This window comes from Zingiber officinale, chromosome 5B (assembly GCF_018446385.1).
Source record: "Zingiber officinale cultivar Zhangliang chromosome 5B, Zo_v1.1, whole genome shotgun sequence".
Taxonomy (NCBI): Eukaryota; Viridiplantae; Streptophyta; class Magnoliopsida; order Zingiberales; family Zingiberaceae; genus Zingiber; species Zingiber officinale.
In genome coordinates this window covers 130,468,411-130,490,624 of record NC_055995.1, presented here as the reverse complement: position 1 = coordinate 130,490,624, position 22,214 = coordinate 130,468,411, and the positions used below count along the sequence as shown (strand labels likewise).

General features: G+C 35.2%; 1 protein-coding gene across 1 annotated transcript; it reads right to left on the bottom strand.

Annotated features, from left to right (window-relative positions):
• Positions 1 to 946: 946 nt before the first annotated feature.
• On the bottom strand, positions 947 to 21,357 carry LOC121986012 (sodium/hydrogen exchanger 2-like). The gene is made up of 14 exons (XM_042539770.1): positions 21,040 to 21,357; positions 20,814 to 20,932; positions 12,698 to 12,795; positions 8,853 to 8,912; positions 8,695 to 8,741; positions 8,418 to 8,612; positions 8,293 to 8,339; positions 7,949 to 8,015; positions 7,753 to 7,853; positions 7,547 to 7,648; positions 3,189 to 3,324; positions 3,038 to 3,100; positions 2,411 to 2,494; positions 947 to 1,616 (listed from the first exon to the last, which is right to left on the bottom strand). Exons 1-14 carry the CDS (start codon positions 21,217 to 21,219, stop codon positions 1,281 to 1,283), a joined length of 1,635 nt encoding a protein of 544 aa, XP_042395704.1. The 5' UTR covers positions 21,220 to 21,357; the 3' UTR covers positions 947 to 1,280.
• Between the last annotated feature and the right edge of the window lie 857 nt (positions 21,358 to 22,214).

Below are 22,214 nucleotides of genomic sequence, written 5' to 3'. Positions count from 1 at the left end.
CTAGAAAGTCCAAAGGGTTATTCTACTCACAAACTTATTTCATAATTAATGTTGCGCGTGAAATTGTCAGAGACACGTAGGATCATATATTTGTATAGAATATAAGATACAAGTAACGTATAGACGATAACATGGTACAATACAGTAAAAATACACGAATTTGACTTATCTTATATTTTGATATGACAATTAATGTGAGGATTACAAAGGTGTTATAAAATGATCTTCTCCGCATGGGTGCAGGTATATTTTTTCACTTCATGCGATCTCAACATCATCTTCTATATTCTCTTCCACTTCACTGACTTGAATGTAGCTACATCAAAAAATCACTTGCCCTGCTTACTGACATTCTTCGCCTTCCTCTTTGTGGTTCTACATGCTCTCCTGGTTAAGGTCTTTTTCCGATCAACTTTAAAGTCAACTAATTGCTGGTCCAACTTCATCAATTAAGACAGAATCACTTATATATTTGTCAGAGTGCAATTATCAAATACGTGTTATTGCAACTAACAGTGAGTGAAAATAATCTAAGTAACTTGAGGTTAATCAGATTCTGGACAGATAGAGAAGTTTGATGGGCATTGACAGAAAAAAATCAGCAAGAGTTATGAGTTGGCAGATGGAGAAAGCCCAAGTAAATCTAGACGAGAAATTCTAATAGATCATGATGGATCGGATAACCCAATAAATAAAAGGTCTCAACGCCCCTAACAAACAGAAGATCCAGAGATAAGCCTCTTGGCATGGATATTGCTAGAAGCTAAGATGGGCTCAGCCCAAATGCATCACCATTTGAAACTTTTCAGGAGAACTTTTCTGAAGGTTTTTCTTTTTCATCCACTCTGCACACATAAAAGGAACAAACAAATGGAGCAGGGAGTAGACACTTTTCGCACGAGTAAACTTAGATAAGTGATTGCAAATCTCATAGTACAGTAATAGGTTTGCAGCTTCAGAAACTCAACTAACAAAAAGGTATAACATACAAGAAAACAACTCCATGTGAGTCAGTTTCTTTTGGAGTGATGAATATACACACTTCTACAGATTATAATAGAAGTTGATACAAAATAGATGATGGTACAAAATAAATACAGTAGGTGCTGATGAGATTCACTCCCATATCATGAACTTCTCCATATACAAGCTCTACTGCTAAAGTTTAGATTTCACACAATAAATCAGGAAATTCCACAGTTGGTTTTCATCTGATCATCTTCCCTGAAGAACCGAGTAAATGAACTACTACCAGCAACGGCAATCCTCTAGCTATAGGCTTACTCCCAGGCATTGACAGTGCGCTCAACAGGTGAACCAGGAACAAATGGAACAAAACCTCGGCCACCGAACATCGGACGCATGAAGGCGTCATCAAACTTGCGCCAGTAATGGTGAACAGAGCGGCTCGGTACTGTCAGAAGCATGCGAAGACTTGTTGGACGAGGCACAGGTTGCACTGTTTCAACCTCAGATCCCTGTCCATTGTCAAGTAGATGAACAAGGAAGGACTTTGGACTCGATGGCTCAGAAGAGACGCTGAGAGATCTGGTGAGGTGTTTAGAGCTTGGAGGCAGCAAGAAGTAAATAAGAGGCTTAGTCATAAAACCAAACACCTAGCAAAATAAGGAGATATCAGCACAAAATCCATTGCAGAAAATACAGTAAACGATGTGACTTGATATAGTAAAAAACAGATATAGGTTTCAACAATCATTCAGGAAAGATAATTCAAATCTTTTTGGTGTTCACCATTCAAGGAAAGGGATCAATTTACATATCTATATTCTTAGCACTCCCCCTTCATGTGTGGGTGGTGGGTGGGATATTTAACTTAATTGATCTAGACCTCCCAACTCATAAAAATTTAAGCAGATTTTTTTTTTTTGGTTTGACATAGATGGGATTCACACTCTTGATCTTCTCTTCTATAGATGTTAAAGTTGATTGGATAACCATTTATCCCAAGAGTTTGAACTGATGGGAAAGGGACTAATACATATATTTATATTGTTAACACAGTCAAAAAAACAATTCAGCTCAACATGATATACTATTCTCACAAAAATCATCTCCAAAGTATGTAGATAAATTTCTGACTACTAATCTCAATAAAAACTCCAATGAAATGAGAAATCATAAACCAAAATTGCAGAAGTACAATAGAACTTTCACTTTGACATGAGCAATCATAATCGCATCTTGTTAGAATGGCAAGTTCCTTCAGAAGAAATTCCAAAAAAAAAATAATAATGAAATTTGTAATCAGTTAGCACTAACTTGAGAGAATGGTAATATTCCTTAAGTGCAAAACCTAATGCTTATTATAATAAACAGATGGTCTCACAATTGAGCTATGACACACTATTGTAGTGACTAGTACCACAATACCATGAAACAGAAGTCTTACCATTGTACTGAAAAGAACAACTGTGATGGTACTGGTGATCATAAAAGCATTTCCACGCTGTTGAGTATGGCCAGATTTGGTGAACTGAAAAAGCATCAACAATTTGTCAGCATAAAGATTAAAGGTTTGATGAGCAATTGTGGCATGGTATGAGGCACGAATAATTGTATGGCAGAGTACTTGGATGCTATGCATGTATTTCTCTGTGTGTGGTCGTAAATGTAATGTAAATTCCCTCAACCATCATCCAACTAATAAAGGAGACAAGAACACAAGTAAAACAAGACTACAGGAAGTGTACTGTTTTCCCCTCATTCTAGGTTGTTATCTAATTTTCCCACAAACAAGTTCAAATATGATATAACAAACTTATGGATAGATGATTATAAACACAAATATTAAAGTATGTAGATATAGCAATGCCTCAACCATCACTTTCTCTTGTATTATAGCTATCATTAAGATTAAACCGCTGTCCATAGCAGTTGCTTTTGCTTTCATAAAATGAAAAACAATGGAAGATCGCTTGTTCTAAAATCATAAAAACAGTATTGCCTGATATAGTCAGTATAATTATGAATCTACAGAAAGCTGCTTCTATAGAAAGTGGTCATTAGTCATGATGACCTTGTTATAAGCAAGTGCGATTGACACAGCGCCTCTCATAAGACCAGCCCACCAAATTATAACCTGTGGATAAGTAATGTATGTTCAAAAAGGATCGAGAATGAAAGTTCAAAACATAAGTTTAGTGAGAAAGCACTGAAGAAAAACTCACTTGTTGCTTGAAGGAAATTTTTTGATTCTGAGGTTTTTTAAAATTGGAAATTAAACATAGTGGAAAGATGAAGGCGGCTCTTCCGACCAATACCAAACCTAGAAGAATTGAGCTCACACCAATGGATTTTCCAGGGCTGTATGACAGTGCAAATATTAAGTTACCCAAGGAATCAAGTGTATTGCAGTAGTAAACCAATGCAGACAAAATTTGCCGACAATATATTAATGCCTCTGATTAAGCATTTCTAAAGATAGATACTGAACAAATGGACTGAAGCAAATAAGACAATGTATCAAAATAATGTAGACTATAGTAAAATACATCATCACAATTAAGCATGATCAAAATTAACAATTCTAAAGCATTCTATATACAAATTATATGAATTTGATGCAAGGATGCATTGCTAATAGATATTCACAATAAAGCACTTATCCATATACATACAGAGTGAAAGAGGATCATTAGTAAATTACAAATTTTTATTAGTGCCCCCTGGACTTCACTCAGTATACAGTTTGCAGTCTCCTCTGATGGTGGTAATTTCCTTAACTTTGTATATATAATTTTTAATAAATAGATATGACACACTAGGTTGATGACATGTTCAGACACGATAATATAGCCTGGAAGTAAATTAAAGCTCTCATATCACTTGATGTAACATGAATTAACAATCCGCACAAAGAAATAAACGTCACAGAATCCAAACTGACATGAAATTTTGTTATGCAAACATTTTTAAGCTTGACATCCCTTTTTATATACTCTAATCCAAATAAAGTTGCAAACAAATGAAAATATAATGAAAGAAAAATATAAAATCTAAAAGAAATCAATCAAACTAGAAAATAAACTAAATTAAAAATTAGAAAATAAACAAATTAAATTAAAGTTCCCCCAAAAAAATTTTACAATCCTAATAAGACAATTACCAATTTAAAACTACCTTAAATAACCTATCCTCCTTGACAAGAGGAATTAGCAAAATAATCCTTTTAGAAGTTAAATTCTTAATTTGCACTATTCTTTCCTACCAAGGAGATACCAATTCTAGGCAAGTTATCTACATTTTCTTGGGTCATGGTATCCAAATGTAAGGAAAAATTTTATGGCCTTTGTTTAGCAAGATTTTTTCATTAACTCTCCTTTGTCAACCTTTCTAATGAATGAAAAATTGATGTATTTTGGTTCTTCTAGTTCTAGAGAAATTATGCCTACTTTATTCTCTTCAGTTTTAGTTGCTCTTTGGAAATAAGAAATGCCACAACTAATTATGGAGCAAGATGTCCATCTCCAGAATAATCTTGCAGCGTGCAAATGTTAATACTAAACTATGTCACCAGTACCAAATTCAAAGAAGTATGATCTATAACAAAGTCTGCATGTAAAAATGAAGGTTTAAATGTCTACCAATAAATTAACAAATCCACAAATTCAAAAATTGAACTAATGGTTAGATAAGTAAGATAAATATTGACTAAAATCACTATTGCTCAGGCTAAGAGTGGAATGAATACTGATTATGAGATTGCGTAGATTAATGAACGCATTTATATGAAGCTCTTTTAGTCTATGTAGGGTATGAGTGAAATAATAAAATAATAATAATTCAGTATAATTTTGTTCCTATTAATGATGCATGCTCCTTATACTAGATGAGTAGAAATATCAATGTCGTGGTAAGTAGTAGAGAAGAAAAGTAAGTATCTTAAGCAAACAAATTTTAGAGTTATAAATTCGTCTCTAGACATAGGGGTACGGGATTATAAGCTAGGGTGTCTGATATCCATGAGTTATATATGTATTGGGGACAATATTCATTAAAACTATTCATATAGTTCGCTCTGATTTTCATTAATCTAAGCTCGTCGTCTTCATAAGTGTGATTGGTTTAATAACCTTCCTAAAAGCTACATCATTCATACATGCAGTAGCAATGATTGTATTTCCTCTAATCATATCAATCTAAGCAATATTGAGAAGTATGTAAAACTAAAGTGTGAAAAATTTCAAATTTAAGTAATGTGAAAAACTAAAGTGAAAGAACCATGACCTGGCCGGAGCCTTAGCTAGGGGCAATCGTGTACCCAGCATGGCCTAGGCCCGATTAATTTTAATTATGAAAAATAATAAAAACACCTAAAATTATTAATTTATTATTATTAAAAATAATAATATTGTTAAATATTAATTAAAATATTTAATATTTCAAGTTAAAAAAATATTTATAATTAAATATTACTATAAATTGAAGGGGAGCCTTGGCGCAACGGTAAAGTTGTTGCCATGTGACCAAAATGTCACGGGTTCGAATCCTGGAAACAGCCTCTTGCAAAAAGCAGGGTAAGGCTGCGTACAATGGATCCTTCCCCGGGACCCCGCATGGCAGGAGCTTCGTGCACCGGGCTGCCCCTCTAAATATTACTATAAATTATAATTTGGTTGAAAAAAGATATGGGTCAAATTCAACCAAGGTTCTTGTCAGGTAAGCACAGCATGGAACTACATCATGCCCAACCCAATAACCCAACACATGGGTTGCATAGGTGTCACTCAACCTGAACCAATTTAGGGCTGGGGTTTGGTATGACATGACTTATGTCATGCCAAGTCAAGTCTAGTTGCGGCCGACTTTACCCATTTGATAACTCTATGGGTTCTCACTTAATAACTTCATTTTAATTTTTTCAACAAGTGAGATCCACGAAATAGATTTTAGAGTATCAATAACTGAGGAGCCTCCTATGCCATGAAGAAATCATATGCTTTCTTCCTTATGGTGGCAGGTCAAGAACCCAACATGATTATATGGTGCAGACAAAAGGAGGCATGCTTATAGGAGGAAGAGCACAACAATGAGTTGCTTGTTGATTTGTTGTGGCAGATGGAGTAGTCGGTAGGCAACCAATAAGAAGACAACTAGTAAAAATAGGTGACGGCTAAAGGAGGGATGAAGTTTGATAGGGATGGAGGTGAATGGCTTTAGCGTATGAAGGTGTTGTGATGCAAAAGCAACCCACGATAGGAAGAAAGAGGCAAGATTTGCATGCAAGAACATGATGGTTGGTGAGAAATGAGAGAGAACAAGGGCATGTGTGTCTTTGTGAGTAGATCATTGTGTTAACAAGCCGTGAGGACGGGGAAAGTATTTGGTGGCCTAAATGGCTTGAAGCATATGGAGATGGTGAGAACAAGAAAAAACAAAAAAGGTGATGGTAAGGGATGATGGGCATGCAATATGATGGTGAGGTAATAGGAGGGAGGTGATATCAAGAGGGTTGGAGAAAAGGAAGAGAAACACTAGTGATGAAGGCTGACAAGGTGGGTCAGGGATGCCTTCTTGCGGATAGCACTTAAGGATTGAAATGGAAGAAGGGAACAACAAGGAGGAATTAGGATGAAGTGGTGTAGGTAAGGAAGAGTATTGAACATGAAAGAATTTGATTTTGATATCAAATTGATTCAACACTAACACAAATAAAAACTTATATAGGTTTGATACTACTTGATGTAGCATGAAGAACAAATATTCACAGAGGAAAGAAATCTCACAAAGAGGAAACTTTATCATGCAAAGATACCATGGAGTAGTGTCTTTTTTAAGGATTTGAACCCTAACAAAATTGAAAACAAACTAAAAATATTCAAATAAAGAAATAACCCTATACCTAAAGACCTGATTAAATTAAAAATAAACTAACTTATAAATTAGAAAATAAAATAATTAAATTAAAGTTCTACCAAATTATCCTACAGTCCTAATAAGAGAAATACCACTTTAGAATCATCTGAGCTAACTTATTCTCATATGCAAGAGGATCTCTTTTACAAAATCTAGAACTTTAAAAAAATATATATTTCTAATTTAGATTAAAATGTTTCTAAGACCAACTTTCTGGTTTTAAATTTACAGTACATTAATCGTGAAAACCTAGTGATTTCAGTGGATCCACAACATGCGAAATTGATAATGAAATTCTTTTCCCCCACGGGCTAACGCAGATGGTTCATGCAGTGGTGTTGCCACAGATAAGTCTAGGTCAATTCCCGGTGGGTGCGGAAGACCCATGAGTTACCTCACCCCACTACATGCGTTTTTGTTGCTAGACGAACCCCTGTATGGTTGTATCTAGCTAGGGGACGACGATATTGGCCGCCTGGGATAAACATTATCACCTTTCGCCACAGATAATGAAATTTCTTTAAAATAAATTATAGATTACCATACAACAATATCAAATTGAGACATAAATAACAAAATAGTCAAAAGAAGGTAGTAATATTCATGCACACTTTTGGTTTTTGTAATCAGTTATAGCACATATACAAAACATGATCAAAATATAACAAACCTGTCACTGACAAATTTCCACTTCTCAATGTCTAATGCATCGGTTCCAACATAAAGGAAAAGGAAAATTTCAGCAATAAATGACAATGTTGCAAAGGCATGCCTGAAAAGACAACCAAGAAAGAGCTCAAACTGACTGATACAAAATTGATCAAGAAACAAGTTAAAGCAACTTGTGCTGATAGAAGAAGCACAAAAATCATATACTTTGTAGTGACCCTAGAGCTCTCCGTTACATTATGCCAGGTATAGTGTGACATTACTATTCCACAAAAGAAGACAGTAAGAATACCACTAAAATCCAGCAACTGCAATGACAAATTAATTTACAATTGATGAGCTAAATCTTATCACAAACAAATTCAGCATAAGACATGTTCGGTGAAATGAGAAACAAACTTACTTCAGCCAGCATATAAGAAAGATAAGCCATAAGTATCATAAGAGCAACTTCACGATCTGTTGAATGTCTGGATAACAATCGAAAGCGAATGTGAGAGACGATAGATCAATGGAAAAAAAAATTTGAAATGCTTCATTTTTATCATTTACATCAATTGCAGAAAACAAAAACACCACAGACATTTAGTTTAACTTAAATGGTCTATGCTGCTGCAATATTATTCGTAGTTCTGTATGATCTATGAGTGTCCTTTAATTATTTATGGTGCTGCTACATTATACAGAGGATAGTAAACATGAGGAAAATGTAGAGACTAGAAGAAAAACAGTTGATGTTTTTCATACCTTCCAAAATACAACTGCTTAATAATGTAAGCACTCAGCAATCCTGCCTGCAAAGCGAGTTAATAAAATATCAGAAAAACTATAACATAATAAAAACATCCATAGTAAATTGGGTTAGAACTTACAACTGCTCCAAGTAAGGTGCTTGCTAAAAACAGATAAAAGAAGTTTGCAACAAACTGCAACACTACGGTGAAGTCAACATGAACTAGATCAAATTTCTGAATTGCATTAAAAAGCACCACTGATGTAGCATCATTTACAACTCCTTCACCAAACACCAAGCTATAAAGCAAAGGTGTCTCATCCTGATTGAGCACCTGATTTTCAAGTAATAAATTGCAAACATCAGTTAGCTAAAACAAAGTCACTTACATAATATAATATGCTAGAGTTGATAACCTGCAAAGTGCAAACAGAATCTGTAGCAGAAAAGATTGCACCAATAGCTGCATAAACAAGAAAAGACATCAAAAAGGGAAGACTAGTGGCAACATAAAAGTGGAATTAAACAAAACATGTATACAATCAAACAAAATGTACACTGCAAAGTTATTTACCAAGATAATCTCCAATGTCCAATTCACCTATATTCATTTTTCTGAAAAATTCTATGGCACCTGTAAGAGAACAGAGATCAACAAAGAAAATTATTCATCATTTTCATAATTCAAGAGAATGCTTCAGTTAATTAAAATTTATAAATAGACTAGTCATATAGGATAAACTGATTTTCATTCAACATTAGCAATTAAGTAAAATAAACTCAAATGTTCCATTGGATCACTTCAAGTTAACTGCATTTGCGACAACAAAATAAGCCAACAAATAAGGATGCCTCAAAACATTCATTTCCTAATATTCAGAAACACTCAGATTTGGGTTGGTTGCATCAATTGGTCTATTGATATTCAAAAAAGTTTGGGCAGATATGATTATGTGCAGACTACAAGTTAAAAATTCACTCAAGATCCTGTGGGGAACAGATCAAGTTAAGCCAATGCAAGTTGGAAGAATTGAATAATCCAATTATATTTAAAATTGATGCTGATAAGTTCTGATCAAATCTATACCTACCCATCCAAGAGTTAGATTAGATATGCATCTCCAAACACCAAGCACCAATATTCACCAACTAAAGAAATCAAAGACTTACCAAATATTAGGTAGAATTTCAACGAAATCATATAAGTATCTGCCAAATATTATGAATCAAATACGACAATGAATTCCGTTAGATAAAGCAGCATCTACAATTTACTAATAATGTCATATTTCATTAAAAAAAAAAGAGTCAAAAAAGGGAGAAGAGAGCAAAAGAGAACAGAAGGAAAAAAAAGACTTGGTGGCAAAATCTTCCCCCACTGCATTGTCATCTACAGAATGGAGGTAAAAATATAATAAATAGATCCACTTTGTCTCTCCCTCCTCCTTTCCAAGTCATAGGAAACCTAAGCTTTGTACTCCTACATTCATCGCTGAATACTTCGTCGGCTTCTCCAACTACAACATCAAGAATTGGCATGCTATTCTATTGGATTACCTACACAATCATTCATTATAGGCACATCTTTGATGAAAGGTTGTGGTCTAGTGACAACATCAAGCGTGAGACTAGGTTCTTGCACAAGCATGGCACTAGCAGTCACATCATCTGCTCCACTTGGTCTACCTGACTAGTTTCACCCACCCACTCCACTTGAGAACCAACCTGCCGACAATACCTTGGCAATTTGTCACCCATTTTGTGGAGGCAAGGTCAAGAATGCATATTGCCTCATTTCGCTAAGGGAAAACATGGCCTCTACTCAATCCATCTCCATGTGGGTGGTAGCATCCTACAACCTCAAGTCACACGACATCGCACAAAGCCAAAGACACCAACAATTTCTTGATGATTTTGAGTCTCATAACCTTTGAAGAGGGAAACATTAACCATCCATGTCATCCTCCATTGAAATCATTGCTCTTATCATCGCCCATTATTACTTGCAAAGGATGCCAAGAGGACTTGAGACCAGGCTACCTCCGTACATCTCCTCTAGCCATTAGAACTCCTTGTTGATCTAACTTGAGAAGAAGATCATCAAGCTCTTATTTTAATATAATCCCAATATGTTTTTTTTTGAAGGTGTTCATGATTCACCAAACCAATCCTAGACAGTCTTCCCCCTAGTTCGCCTACTGAGCAAATTCGGAGCACAACTTATGCACACGTAGAAGTCGACCTCTAGGATATTCATCTCATTTGGGATTCAAACCCTAATTGTCTCATTTGAGATTCGAACCCAGATTACCTTATTGTTCCTCTAAGTGCTTTACTACCGCACCATGTTTTTTATGCTGCCTATGGTGTAGAAAATGCCCAAGAGATTGTCAACCTTGCTCTACCTCGCTCTCCCCTCTAATTGTCAAGGAGAGAAAAAAACATACTACTAAGTATTTTATCCTTGCCCAAATTCATGGAGAGCACAAGAAGAAAAGTGACTGGACAAGAGGTCTGCCCGAGAACAAAAAAAGCTTGGTCAATAATGATGCACATGGCCACTTCCCAGTAACATAAGGAAAAAATGATGAGTTATGCTAGTATAAGCAAACCTATGTGAAATACTTCCACCCACTTGATGAAGGAAAAGATGGGTCTAACTCTTGGGCTTTGTTTATGTGGGCAAATCAATGTGAAAAAAGCTAAGTATTAACACTGTAAAAAACTAGTTGCAAAGTTAATTGAAGATGAAAGAGACTATCACTCATCATTGGCGTCATTTATGTGGGGACTAGGGACAAATTCATATCGCCCCTTTTCTTGTGGGAAGTGTAAGGAGAAGAAAAGCCCAAATCATCATACGCTTACTATCTTGCAACCGCCATCTGATATTGGTCATTGCTCAATTTGAGAACATCTAGCCAGCACCTCGATCGGTAAAAAAGAAGCAAAGTTAAAAGAAAAAAAACTATTGTTCCAAAGAAAGGAAAATAATCCACGATCCGTTGGTTGGGTGAGGAAAAAGAAGCATTGTCAGTGTCGTAATGCTATTGTCCATCTCCTACATAGCCCCAAGCACAAGCTTACATGATGGCAATTGCCTTTGCCACCCTCATTTTCTTGCCCTCACCACTGACGTTGCCCTCAAGGGAACAGACGAGAAAAACACTTGAATATTGCCTTCGAGGGATCTTGCCCGGCCCCTTGCAGACATCCAATGCGGCACAGGAGGGCAAGCCCCATGTGGTCAGCTACCTATGGAAGAAGAAGCAGAAATGGCATAGGAAGGAAAAAAAAAAAAATGAAACACCATATCAATGTGGCCCTGGACTCCTTGGGGGGGGGGGGGGGGGGGGGGTTACGCTTTAATCATACTAATGAAAAGTCACATGTAAATGCTTCCTTTTGGGATTCATACCTTATAATAAATGATGCCATTTGGAATGGAACATAGAAAAAATATACATCTGCACTTGATCAAGTTGATTAAATTCAGCCCAATCATGAAATCAAGTTGACTACTTGGTGATATAAAAGGTGACCACACAGTAAGTTCAAGTTTGACCCATAATCAGCCCCCAAACCAAGCTCAAAAAGTGGATTAGTTTGAATCAATTGAACTGCAAACAAACCAATTGGAAGCAAATAACAGCAATCCGAATTAAAACTCTAAGCACATCTGCACAACCATTGCAAATGTTCACCTAAATCTAAGTCTAGCACTGCTAAGCACAATTTGCAAAGCTTAGATTATGAAATTTGTCTTAAGACTTTTCCATTACCAACTTCACTACACGTTTTCATACTTTTACATTATGCAAATTTTCCTTTTCCATGTAATAAGTTTTGCAATGAATGCACGTGAATGTCTTGTATGTTTGACAATAACATTTGGCTCCTTAATCCAAATCTCTCTAAATTTTTTAATTAGAGGCAAAGTGGCAGAGGCTTGCACCTGCTGAAAGTTCTAGCGCCTACATAAACAATAAAGCTCCATCTTACATGGGGAGGATTTGATGAAAGTTAGTTACTTCTATCTGTGAATAATAAATTCCTTAACCCAACAAGGAGGGAGCATTTTCAACCTCACATGGTCAGTTGAATCAGAACAATCAAAGAACTTAAAAGAACTTACTCCATAAAAGTATGTTCATAGTGCCTTAAGGTGTGCCTCATGGTCATTCATAATGAGGAATAACTCGAGAATCATGAAATTGTCTAACTAAATCAATGCATATGACAAAGATACATTTTATAACTTAGATATGAAGCTACTTTAACAAATTGACACAATGTCAAAATGGTTGATGGCAGAATTAACTTTTCTACTAGTAAAAAGTTCTGCTTTACAGTACAAACCATGCAAATTATAAGAACTTATGTATGTAATAAATGCATGTTTAGGTATGTTACCCTTACCAAGTGAAATTATGACAAAGGAGATCAATGTCCCTACTGCACCAAACAACATAATTGTCATGAAGTTGCGGAAGAACTGTTTTTTCTTTACTTGGAACCTGATTCATCAAAGGCAAGTTTTCTCAAAAATGTTTTGACATTTCCATTGATATAGTTTAGTAGAATATAGTTGCACACAAGAGATAGAGGACATGATTCAAGAATGATGCATAAACAGCTACAGTATTTAGGTGTTCAGACCATGATTCTAGATGGCATGTAAATGAAGACACAACAGAGCATTATGAATTTCTATTTACCTTTTAGAAAGTATGAAATCAAAACATACTTTAACAATAATATGAAATCAAGATGGCAAGTAATATGAAGTGGCATGGTTGTTGAGATCATGATGCATATGAAGAAGAGACGACAGGACATTTCCAATATTGGCATCCTTACTTTTTAGGAAAGATGGCATGAAAAACAAGCATTTAACAATAATACAAAATTCAATTACAAATTGAAGGGCGTTCATTGAAATTGATAAAACTCAGATAGGCAATGAGTCAATGACAACAACAACCATCTTATCCCACTAAGTAGGATCGGCTATATGGAACCTAAAAATCAAATAGACAAATGAAATAATAAAACTGAAGCTATATGAAACAATTATCCCAGCATGGTCTTGCTTTGCCTTTGCCATCATTCCAAACAAAGGCCCATGATATAAATGCTGAACTATCAGCATACAAAAGTACTTTTACTAATTACTAAAAAACTAAAAGGTGTTTAAAAAGATATGATTAATAATCATCAACTACTATAATGCATGGTTCTTCAATACAAATTGAACAGAGCCTATATGCACCATAAGGCATGAAAGTGTTAATAACTTGCACACATTATTTTGAAAATACTTTGGAAAATATATCATGGATAACTATGATTAGACATAAGCATTTTACAGTTTAAAACCCTTGAACAATAATTTTTTATATCATAGGAATGTGGGGATTCTTGTATGTGATATTTTAATAACACAACTATAAAATTTGAGGGCAAGCAATTGGACATGCAATTTGAGCATATATTTTTACTTATATATGTTAATGTTTAATGATATTGATCTCTTACTTCTATAGAAAAAAATGTTTGCCTATTTAAGTGAAAGTACAAGATTAAAGTCCTGGCATAGGGCCTTACTAAGGGTTATACAGACTAACCTATAGAAGCAGCTAAATGTTTAAAATCCACTATTAATTGAGGGGAATAGGATTTGTCCAAGAGGGGTCTCTTATGGTGACCACTACATCGCTTTGATAGGAGATAATAAGCTAATTGGATATCCTAGGGAGTATATATATTAAATGCCTGTAAATGAACTCTATGTGCATGAGTTCCATATTAAAAGAGCTTCTATGTTTGTTCCTATAGCGTAATTTGGTTGTAATCTTAGATAGAACTAAAATAAGAAGAGTTTCTTAAAATTTTTGACAGAGACCCAAAAATAATCTCCTTGAGGTGTGACTTCTCCACACATCTCTTGTTGGGGCTCTTCTATATGGGGTAGCTATATAGAATCACAATTAGGAGCTGGACTGTCCTAGTCCTTATGGAAATCAAAGAGTTAATTGCACACAGATCATTTATGCACCAACCTTTTACATCATAAATTATATGTGCCTTAGGTAAAGTAGGGGCAAGAGGGGTGAAGTTCAAGACCTAGCTCACCTTGTTCAATCTAATCAAAGCTTTAGTACTAAGTAAAAGTTTACGCTTGTCAAAGCACTTCACCAATGGCATGGTAAAAATATTAAGCAATTTTTTATTTACTATTATATTCTTTTGAATTTAAAATATTTTAAGGGATTTGTTAATGTTTTTTTATATAAAGAACTCTAAATCACAAACCTAATTCAGTTTAATTTAATTTTTGTTTTTATTTGTGAAACTTGCTCTCTATAAAAGAAAAGTCTTTCTAAAGGTTTATGCATCAAGAGAAAGTTTGTTGGTGATTTCCATAAAATGGAAAAGAATGGAAGGAATAAGGAACCATAATAGTTGTGTCTGTTCAATTGTGTCCCTTCATGTATTGGTGTCTTTTGATGTATGAACGAAAGGTTGTGATCCAAAAGACATGTCTTATCATAGAAAATGATTCGAACATTATAAGACTCCAAGTGTTGTTTGTATATTATTATATTGCTGTAACAATATACAAATATTCAATTGTCGATCTTGAATAAATCCAAGATATGCGGAGTTGTTTTCAAGTGTGCACTTTGAAAATAATATTATTAGGGAATCCATGGTATCTTGGAGGAACATTTGCTTAGCCCGAGTGCATCACCGTGGTGGGAGCAAACAGTTTCTTAAGGAAAGCGAGTGTACACTCTTTGGATTCATTCTCTAATTTATTGAAGGAATTACGAAATTCCTCGACGACATCAATTCTCTGATAAGGGCAGAATTGAAGAAACAAAATCTGCAACATAAGACAGCAACAATGTGACAGAAGCATATTCAACCAAGATTTCCCACCAACAATCTTAAGAAACTATTTATGACTTCTCAAGAAAAATTCGCTTCGTAACTTTGCTATAGATTTTGTCAAGTTTAAAAGGTTCAATGGAGAAAACTTACGGCATTCGCAAAAGAAATTGCATTTCCTACTCACTTTATTAAATGTGGTGTATGCTCTTACTGCATTGAAACCAGCAGAAAAAGAAATGAAACTGTAGCACAAACAAGGGCAAGACAAAAATGGGATCAAGACGATTATGTGTGCAAGGGGCATATTTGCAATGCAATGTTTGATGCTTTATTCAACCAATACTACAACAAGGAAACCACAAAGGAAATATAAGACTCACTTGAAGGCTTGAAGCTAAGTATCAATCTGAAGATGCTATAAGCAAGAAATTTCTGGTTTCCAAAATTTTCCAATATCGCATGGTCAACATTAGAAAAATTATTGAGCAATTCCATGTTTATACTCAATTTTCATAACATGAAATGCGTATGGATGAATCTATTGTTGTGTCTTCGGTGATTGACAAACTTTCTAATTCATGGAAATATTATAAAAATAATCTTAAGCATAAAAAGGAGGACTTGTCTCTAGATGAATTGGCTAGCCATCTTCGTATTGAGAAAGATTTTTGCACTAACAATTCGAAGGAATAGTCCTCTAAGGTGTTTATGGTGGAGGAAGTCAAAAATCCGAGGAACAATAATAATGGTAACTCCTCCAAAAATAAAAAGAGGAAAGTTGATGACAAAAAATATAACTCTAGGAACCAAAAAAGAAAAGATAACCATCATCATTGTGGTAAACCAGGGCACTACAAAAGAGAATGTAGTATCTTAAAGAAACAAAATAAGGTGGGAAGGTATGAGTATGTGGCTATGATCGTAGAGGCATGTTTCGTTGATGATTCCCACGATTGGTGGATTGATACCGGTGCTACAAAGCACATTTGTATTAATAGAAACTAATTCTCTACCTATTCACCGGTTGAAGAAAAGATAATTATCTATATGGGGAACCACTCTACGGCAATCGTCAAAGGAATTGGTACCATCAAATTGGAGTTCACGGGAGACACTTACGTTGACTAATGTGTATCATGTTCCTGAAGTTAGGAGGAAACTTATTTCTGAAAGCATACTTAGCAAGTGTGGCTTCAAAATTGTCATTGAATATGTTTTGTAATCATCCTTAAAGGAGGTGTATTTGTTGGCAAAGGATTTGTGTATAATGGAATGTTTAAAATGCATATAAATAAAATTGTTGTTTTTGTTTATATGGTTGATTCATTTAATTTGTGACATTTTCGTTTAGGACATGTTAATTCTCGAAAAATGCATGACATGAGTAATCTGAATTTAATACCAAAATATAAGGATGACATACTAGAAAAATGCAAAGTCTACATGCAAAACAAAATAACTAAAACTCCATTTCCTAATAAAAAGAACTAGTTCTATATTGGAATTAATACATAGTGATGAATGTATGTGATTTACATGCTACGCCTACTAGGGGAGGAAAATGTTATTTTCTTTCCATTATCGATGAAAGGGAGCCTTGGCGCAACGGTAAAGTTGTTGCTTTGTAACCAAAAGGTCACGGGTTCGAATCCTGGAAACAACCTCTTGCAAAAAGCAGGGTAAGGCTGCGTGCAATGGATCCTTCCTCGGGACCCCACATAGCGGAAGCTTCATGCACCAGGCTGCCCTTTATCGATGATTTTTCTAGATATTGTTATGTTTATTTAATGAGGACTAAGGATGAAGTATTTGATAAACTTAAAATTTATGAGACCGAAATAAAAAATCTATGTAATTCTAAAGATTAAATGTCTTAGAAGTGATAGAGGAGGTGAATATCACTTTTCTAAATATTGTGAAGATATGAGCATTGTGCATGAACTATCTTCTGCATATACTCCTCAACAAAATGGAATGGCAGAAAGGAAAAATAGAACTCTTATTGAAATGGCGAATACTATGTTGAGGAATTCACAACTAAGCACTATTGGGGCGAAGCGATAATGATTGCATGTCACATTCTAAATCGTGTTCCTTCTAAAGGAAATAAAGTTATCCCATATGAATTATGGAAGAAACGCAAGCTTAGTCTATCTCACTTACAAGTTTGGGAATGTAGAGCTATTGTTAGACTTCCTGAACCAAAAGTGAGGAAGTTAGGAGAGAAGGGTATTGAGTGCATCTTCTTGGGTTATGCTGAAAATAGTAAGACATATATGTTATTGAACCCAATAATTCTATTTTTGTCAATGTCATATTTTATGAGAACAGATTTTTTACTATACCTAAAGCCTTAGATTCTGAAGTTCCTCATGATTCTACTACTAGCACATCAATAGTCAGTAATGAAGTAATTGTTCATGCAAATGTTGATGTTAATCCTCCTAAATTAAGGACAAGTAAATGGGCTCAAAAGGATCCTTTGGACCTGACTTTGTTATGCAGGGAACTAGGAATTCAAATGTGAAACAGATAACCATATCTGATTTAACGGAATCTGATCCCAAAACATATGAAGAAGCAATGAAGTCTAGGGATGTTGCATGCTGGAAAGAAGCAATTAATGATGAGATGGAGTCTATTATGAGCAATAAAACGTGGAAATTGGTTGATCTTCCACATAGCTCAAAACCAATCGGTTGCAAATGGATCTTTAAAAATAAGATGAAAGTTGAGGCAAGGTTAGTAGTAAAGGGCTTTAAACAAAATGAAGGCCTAGACTATTTTGATACCTATGCACCCGTTGTTAGGTTTGCTATGATTAGAACCGTGATCACATTAGTATCAATTTATCATCTTGAGATATATCAAATAGATGTAAAAACAACGTTTCTTAATAGAAAGCTAGATAAGGAGATCTATATGGAACAACTGGAATAGTTCATTATGCCTAGACAAGAGCATAAAAGTGTGTAAATTGGTTAAATCATTATATGAACTTACATAGGCTTCTAAACAATGACATGAAAATTTTGGTCAAGTGATAGTTGCTAATGGATTTAAAATCCATGAATGCGACAAATGTGTGTATAGTAAGTTTAACCATAGTAAAGGTGTTATTATTTGTCTTTACGTGGATGACAAGTTGATCTTTGGAACCGATATGATTAGTGTAAATGACATTAAATTATTGTTGTCATCCTTCTTTGATATGAAATATTTGGGTCTTGTTCTTTCACAATCTCATTATATTGAAAAAAATATTGGGAAACTTTGACCATTTTGATTGTAAGACCGTTACAACACCTTTTGATTCTATTATTAAACTGTATCATAATACGGGAAGGACAGATAACCAACTAGAATATGCTTTGTTCCTTGATGTATGCAATGATATCGACTAGACCTGATATTGCATTTGCAATTGGAAAATTGAGTAGGTATACCAGCAATCCTAGTCAATTGTGCTGGAATGCAATTTATCGAGTATTGAAGCACTTAAGACACTACGAATTATGATATATATTATCTTGGATATCCTAAAATTCTAGAAGGATATCTAGTTGGATATCTGATTCAAAAGATCATACAACTATAAGTGGATGGATATTCAGAATTAGTGGAGTCATATCTTGGGTTCTAAAAAAGCAAACTTATATTGTTGATTCCACAATGACAACCGAGTTTATAGCTCTTGCTTCGTGTGCTAAGGAAGCAGAATGGTTGAGGAACCTGTTAATGGAAGTTCCTTTGTGCTGAAACCAATGCCTCCATTTGCTATACGTTGTGAAAGTGAGGCTACACCATCAAGGGCATATAACAATATTTACAATGAAAAATTGAGGCATATTGGATTGAGACATAATTCAGTTAGACAATTAATATTTGAATATATCATAACTATAGACTATGTGAAGTCAAGTCTTAACTTGATTGACCCTTTGACAAAAGGCCTTATAAGGGATCTAGTTTTGAGAACGTCAAAGGAGATGTGACTAAAGTCAACTTACTGATCATCAATAGTAGAAACTTGACTCAACTTTGGGTGATTTCCAAATCTTGGGTTAATGAGCAAAGTATATTATATGGATGGTTGAAGCACTTAATTTGTCTAAGAAAGTGCTTGATTCACGTAATGGAATGGTTGGGAAAAGCTTCTAAGCTTTGAATGGAGTTATAAAGGGCAATCCTTTGGAATACTTAGTTACATGGGTATTCTTTATAGCATCCACCTATGTGAATATAAGAGATAGTGTCGTCTCTAGTGTGGTATGGCTAACTACATAAATATTCATGAAAAACCAAGGTATTAAGACACAAGGTCAATCCACGTGTCGCCAATATGAATATCGAGGATAAGGAAAGTCTATGTGTGACATTGCTCCGGTTAATCGAATAAGGTCGATGGTTCAAAGCTGGTCTACTAGTCACCTTGGTTAGCATTTGAGAGGTCTTCACTATGTAAGGGTTCCAATCCATTGGATACCTTTATTTATGCATAAGGCTTGTCACTTGATAAATGAAAGTTTTCAAAATTTCATTTTTATGGAAATGATGGAGGATTGTTGGTGATTTCTATAAAATGGAAAAGAATAAGTTGTGTCTGTTTAATTGTCCCTTCATGTATTGGTGTCTTTTGATGTTTGAATGAAAGGTTGTGATCCAAAAGACATGTCTTATCATAGAGAATGATTCAAACACTATAAAACTTCATTATGCACAAACACTCCATCATCTTCATATCAAGAACCTTTCCTCTCAAAATTACTTGCTTTCAAAGTGTTGTTTGTATATTGTTATACTGCAGTAACAATATACAAGCATTCAATTGTTGATCTTAAATAAATAATCTAAGGTATTCGGGGTTGTCTTCAAGCGTGCACTTTGGAAACAACATTATTAAGGAATCCATTGTATCCTGAAGGAACATTTGCTTAGTTCGAGTACATCACCATGGTGGGAGCAAATAGTTTCTTAAGAAAAACGAGTGTATGCGCCTTGGATTTGTTCTCTAATTTATTGAAGGATTTACAGAGTTCCTCGACAGCGGCAATTCCTTGATAAGAGCAGAATTGAAGAAGCAAAATTAGCAACAATAATAGTTCCCTGACAAAAGCATATTCGACCAAGACTTCCCACCAAAAAAGTCATGGTCAAGGGAAGTGGAGACTTCTCTAGGGTCCTCCTCTTATTCTTATTCTCAATATTTCAAGACAATATTCTTTTACATGACAGGCCTCAATACACCATCATGCTGATAGCAAAGACAACACTGATTGCACCCTTGAGGTGTGATAAGACAGAATTAAGCCCGCAGGAGCTAAACACTTCATTTTACAATGAGATTTGGAGAACTGTTGATTACATTTATTATTTGGTGTCTCTTCTTCGAAATTGGCAAGTTTAATAATCGTGGAACCAATATTTTAATGTCTGATTCCAACATTAGCTAGATCAGTAACTATAGATTTGGTTGTTAAAGTGTCAGGTTGTCCTAGTTTGCAGGTCCCATGATGGAAGCCTCATACCATAACGAAACTATGAAGCTCAAAACTCAAACTAAAGAAACGAACATACGAATCATTTCCCCGGTGTAAAAACTAACAAGTGAAACTGGAACAAAGAATATAAAAAGTACCCTGCGTTGAAGATTATTGGTGGAAGCACATAGATAAAGAAGAGATCTTCACTGAAGACCATAATATGTGAGTTCTTCCCTTGCGTCAAGAGACGAATTACGGCGCCAGTGCACAGTCCCTGCGTTCAAAACCGCCCCCAAATCATCTCATGCCTCCCACTAAACAGTAAGTACCAAACAGTTCGAACATTACCAAAAAAAAACCAGAAGACAATCAGAGACTCACAATGATTAATGAAGTAATGGACTCATTCATCCAGCGATTCTCCTCCAGCAGGTGGCCAATAACGATGCAGGCGCAGATGAGCGCCACGAAGATGTTGATCGACACCACCGACGCATGATCCGAGGTCCCGAGCCGAGAGATCCCCAGCTTCATCGCTAGACTCGATAAATCCACGGCCATGGCACCGCCCCGGCCGCAGTATTCCGGCGGAGATCTCTCACCAGAAGACAAGCGTCAGCGCAGACCCCGGTGTGTGTGGGCTGTAAAAAAACAGATTTTTGCAACGCAACGGGAGCAGCCGAGAGGCCATTTTTATCTTCGAGATCGCGTCCAACGAATTGGCTTCGTGTCTGGTGTTCTCGGCGTTGCGTCTGATCTCTTGGTCACGTGAGCCGAACGGCTTGCTACGGAGTAAACCTTCATCGTCCATAATTTTTTTCCTTTTTAACAGAAAAAAAAAAAGCAAATTGGTAAACATTTATGTCCTCTTAAATTGAAAAAAAATCAATATTATTTAAAATTATATATATATGGACAGATTTATTGAAAAAAAAGTTTTAATTGATTAAAATTGCTTAATCAGAAATATATCAAATTAGATTAGATTTGGGTGCAATTGTGATTGTACCAAATAGTATATGAATCGGCAAATTAACCGATTTGAGCCACGTTGACCAATTATAGCAGCGGTGGTGACCAACTCGGATTTGGCTAAATGACGGTGAGCTGGAAAGATTTGGATCGTTACTAATATATAATCTTATCCGGAGAAAATGAAGTAGATGTTTAGAACAACAATGAAATGTTTTGAATCTTGATTTATTTTTTCTTCTTCTTTAGATTACCAATTTAGCGCAGCACGCCTGTGCATAAAAAAATCGTATAGAAAAGGGATAATTTTATTATAAAAAAAACAAAAACAAAATAAATTCGTATTTTTAGACATCATATGTTTGATTCCTCACTCGCGTGCAGGTGCACGGGAAAGAATTAAATTTTATTAAAAGAAAATTTGACTGGCATCTTTAAGAAATTATTATGTTGTATATATCTTTTCTACGCCGGCGTTGTTCATTTATGCGCAGCACTATGAGCAATCAAGCTTGCATTTACGTCGTTCACGAGTATGTCTACTTTTTAAATTTGACTTGTAAACAATTTGTCACGGGCTCCTC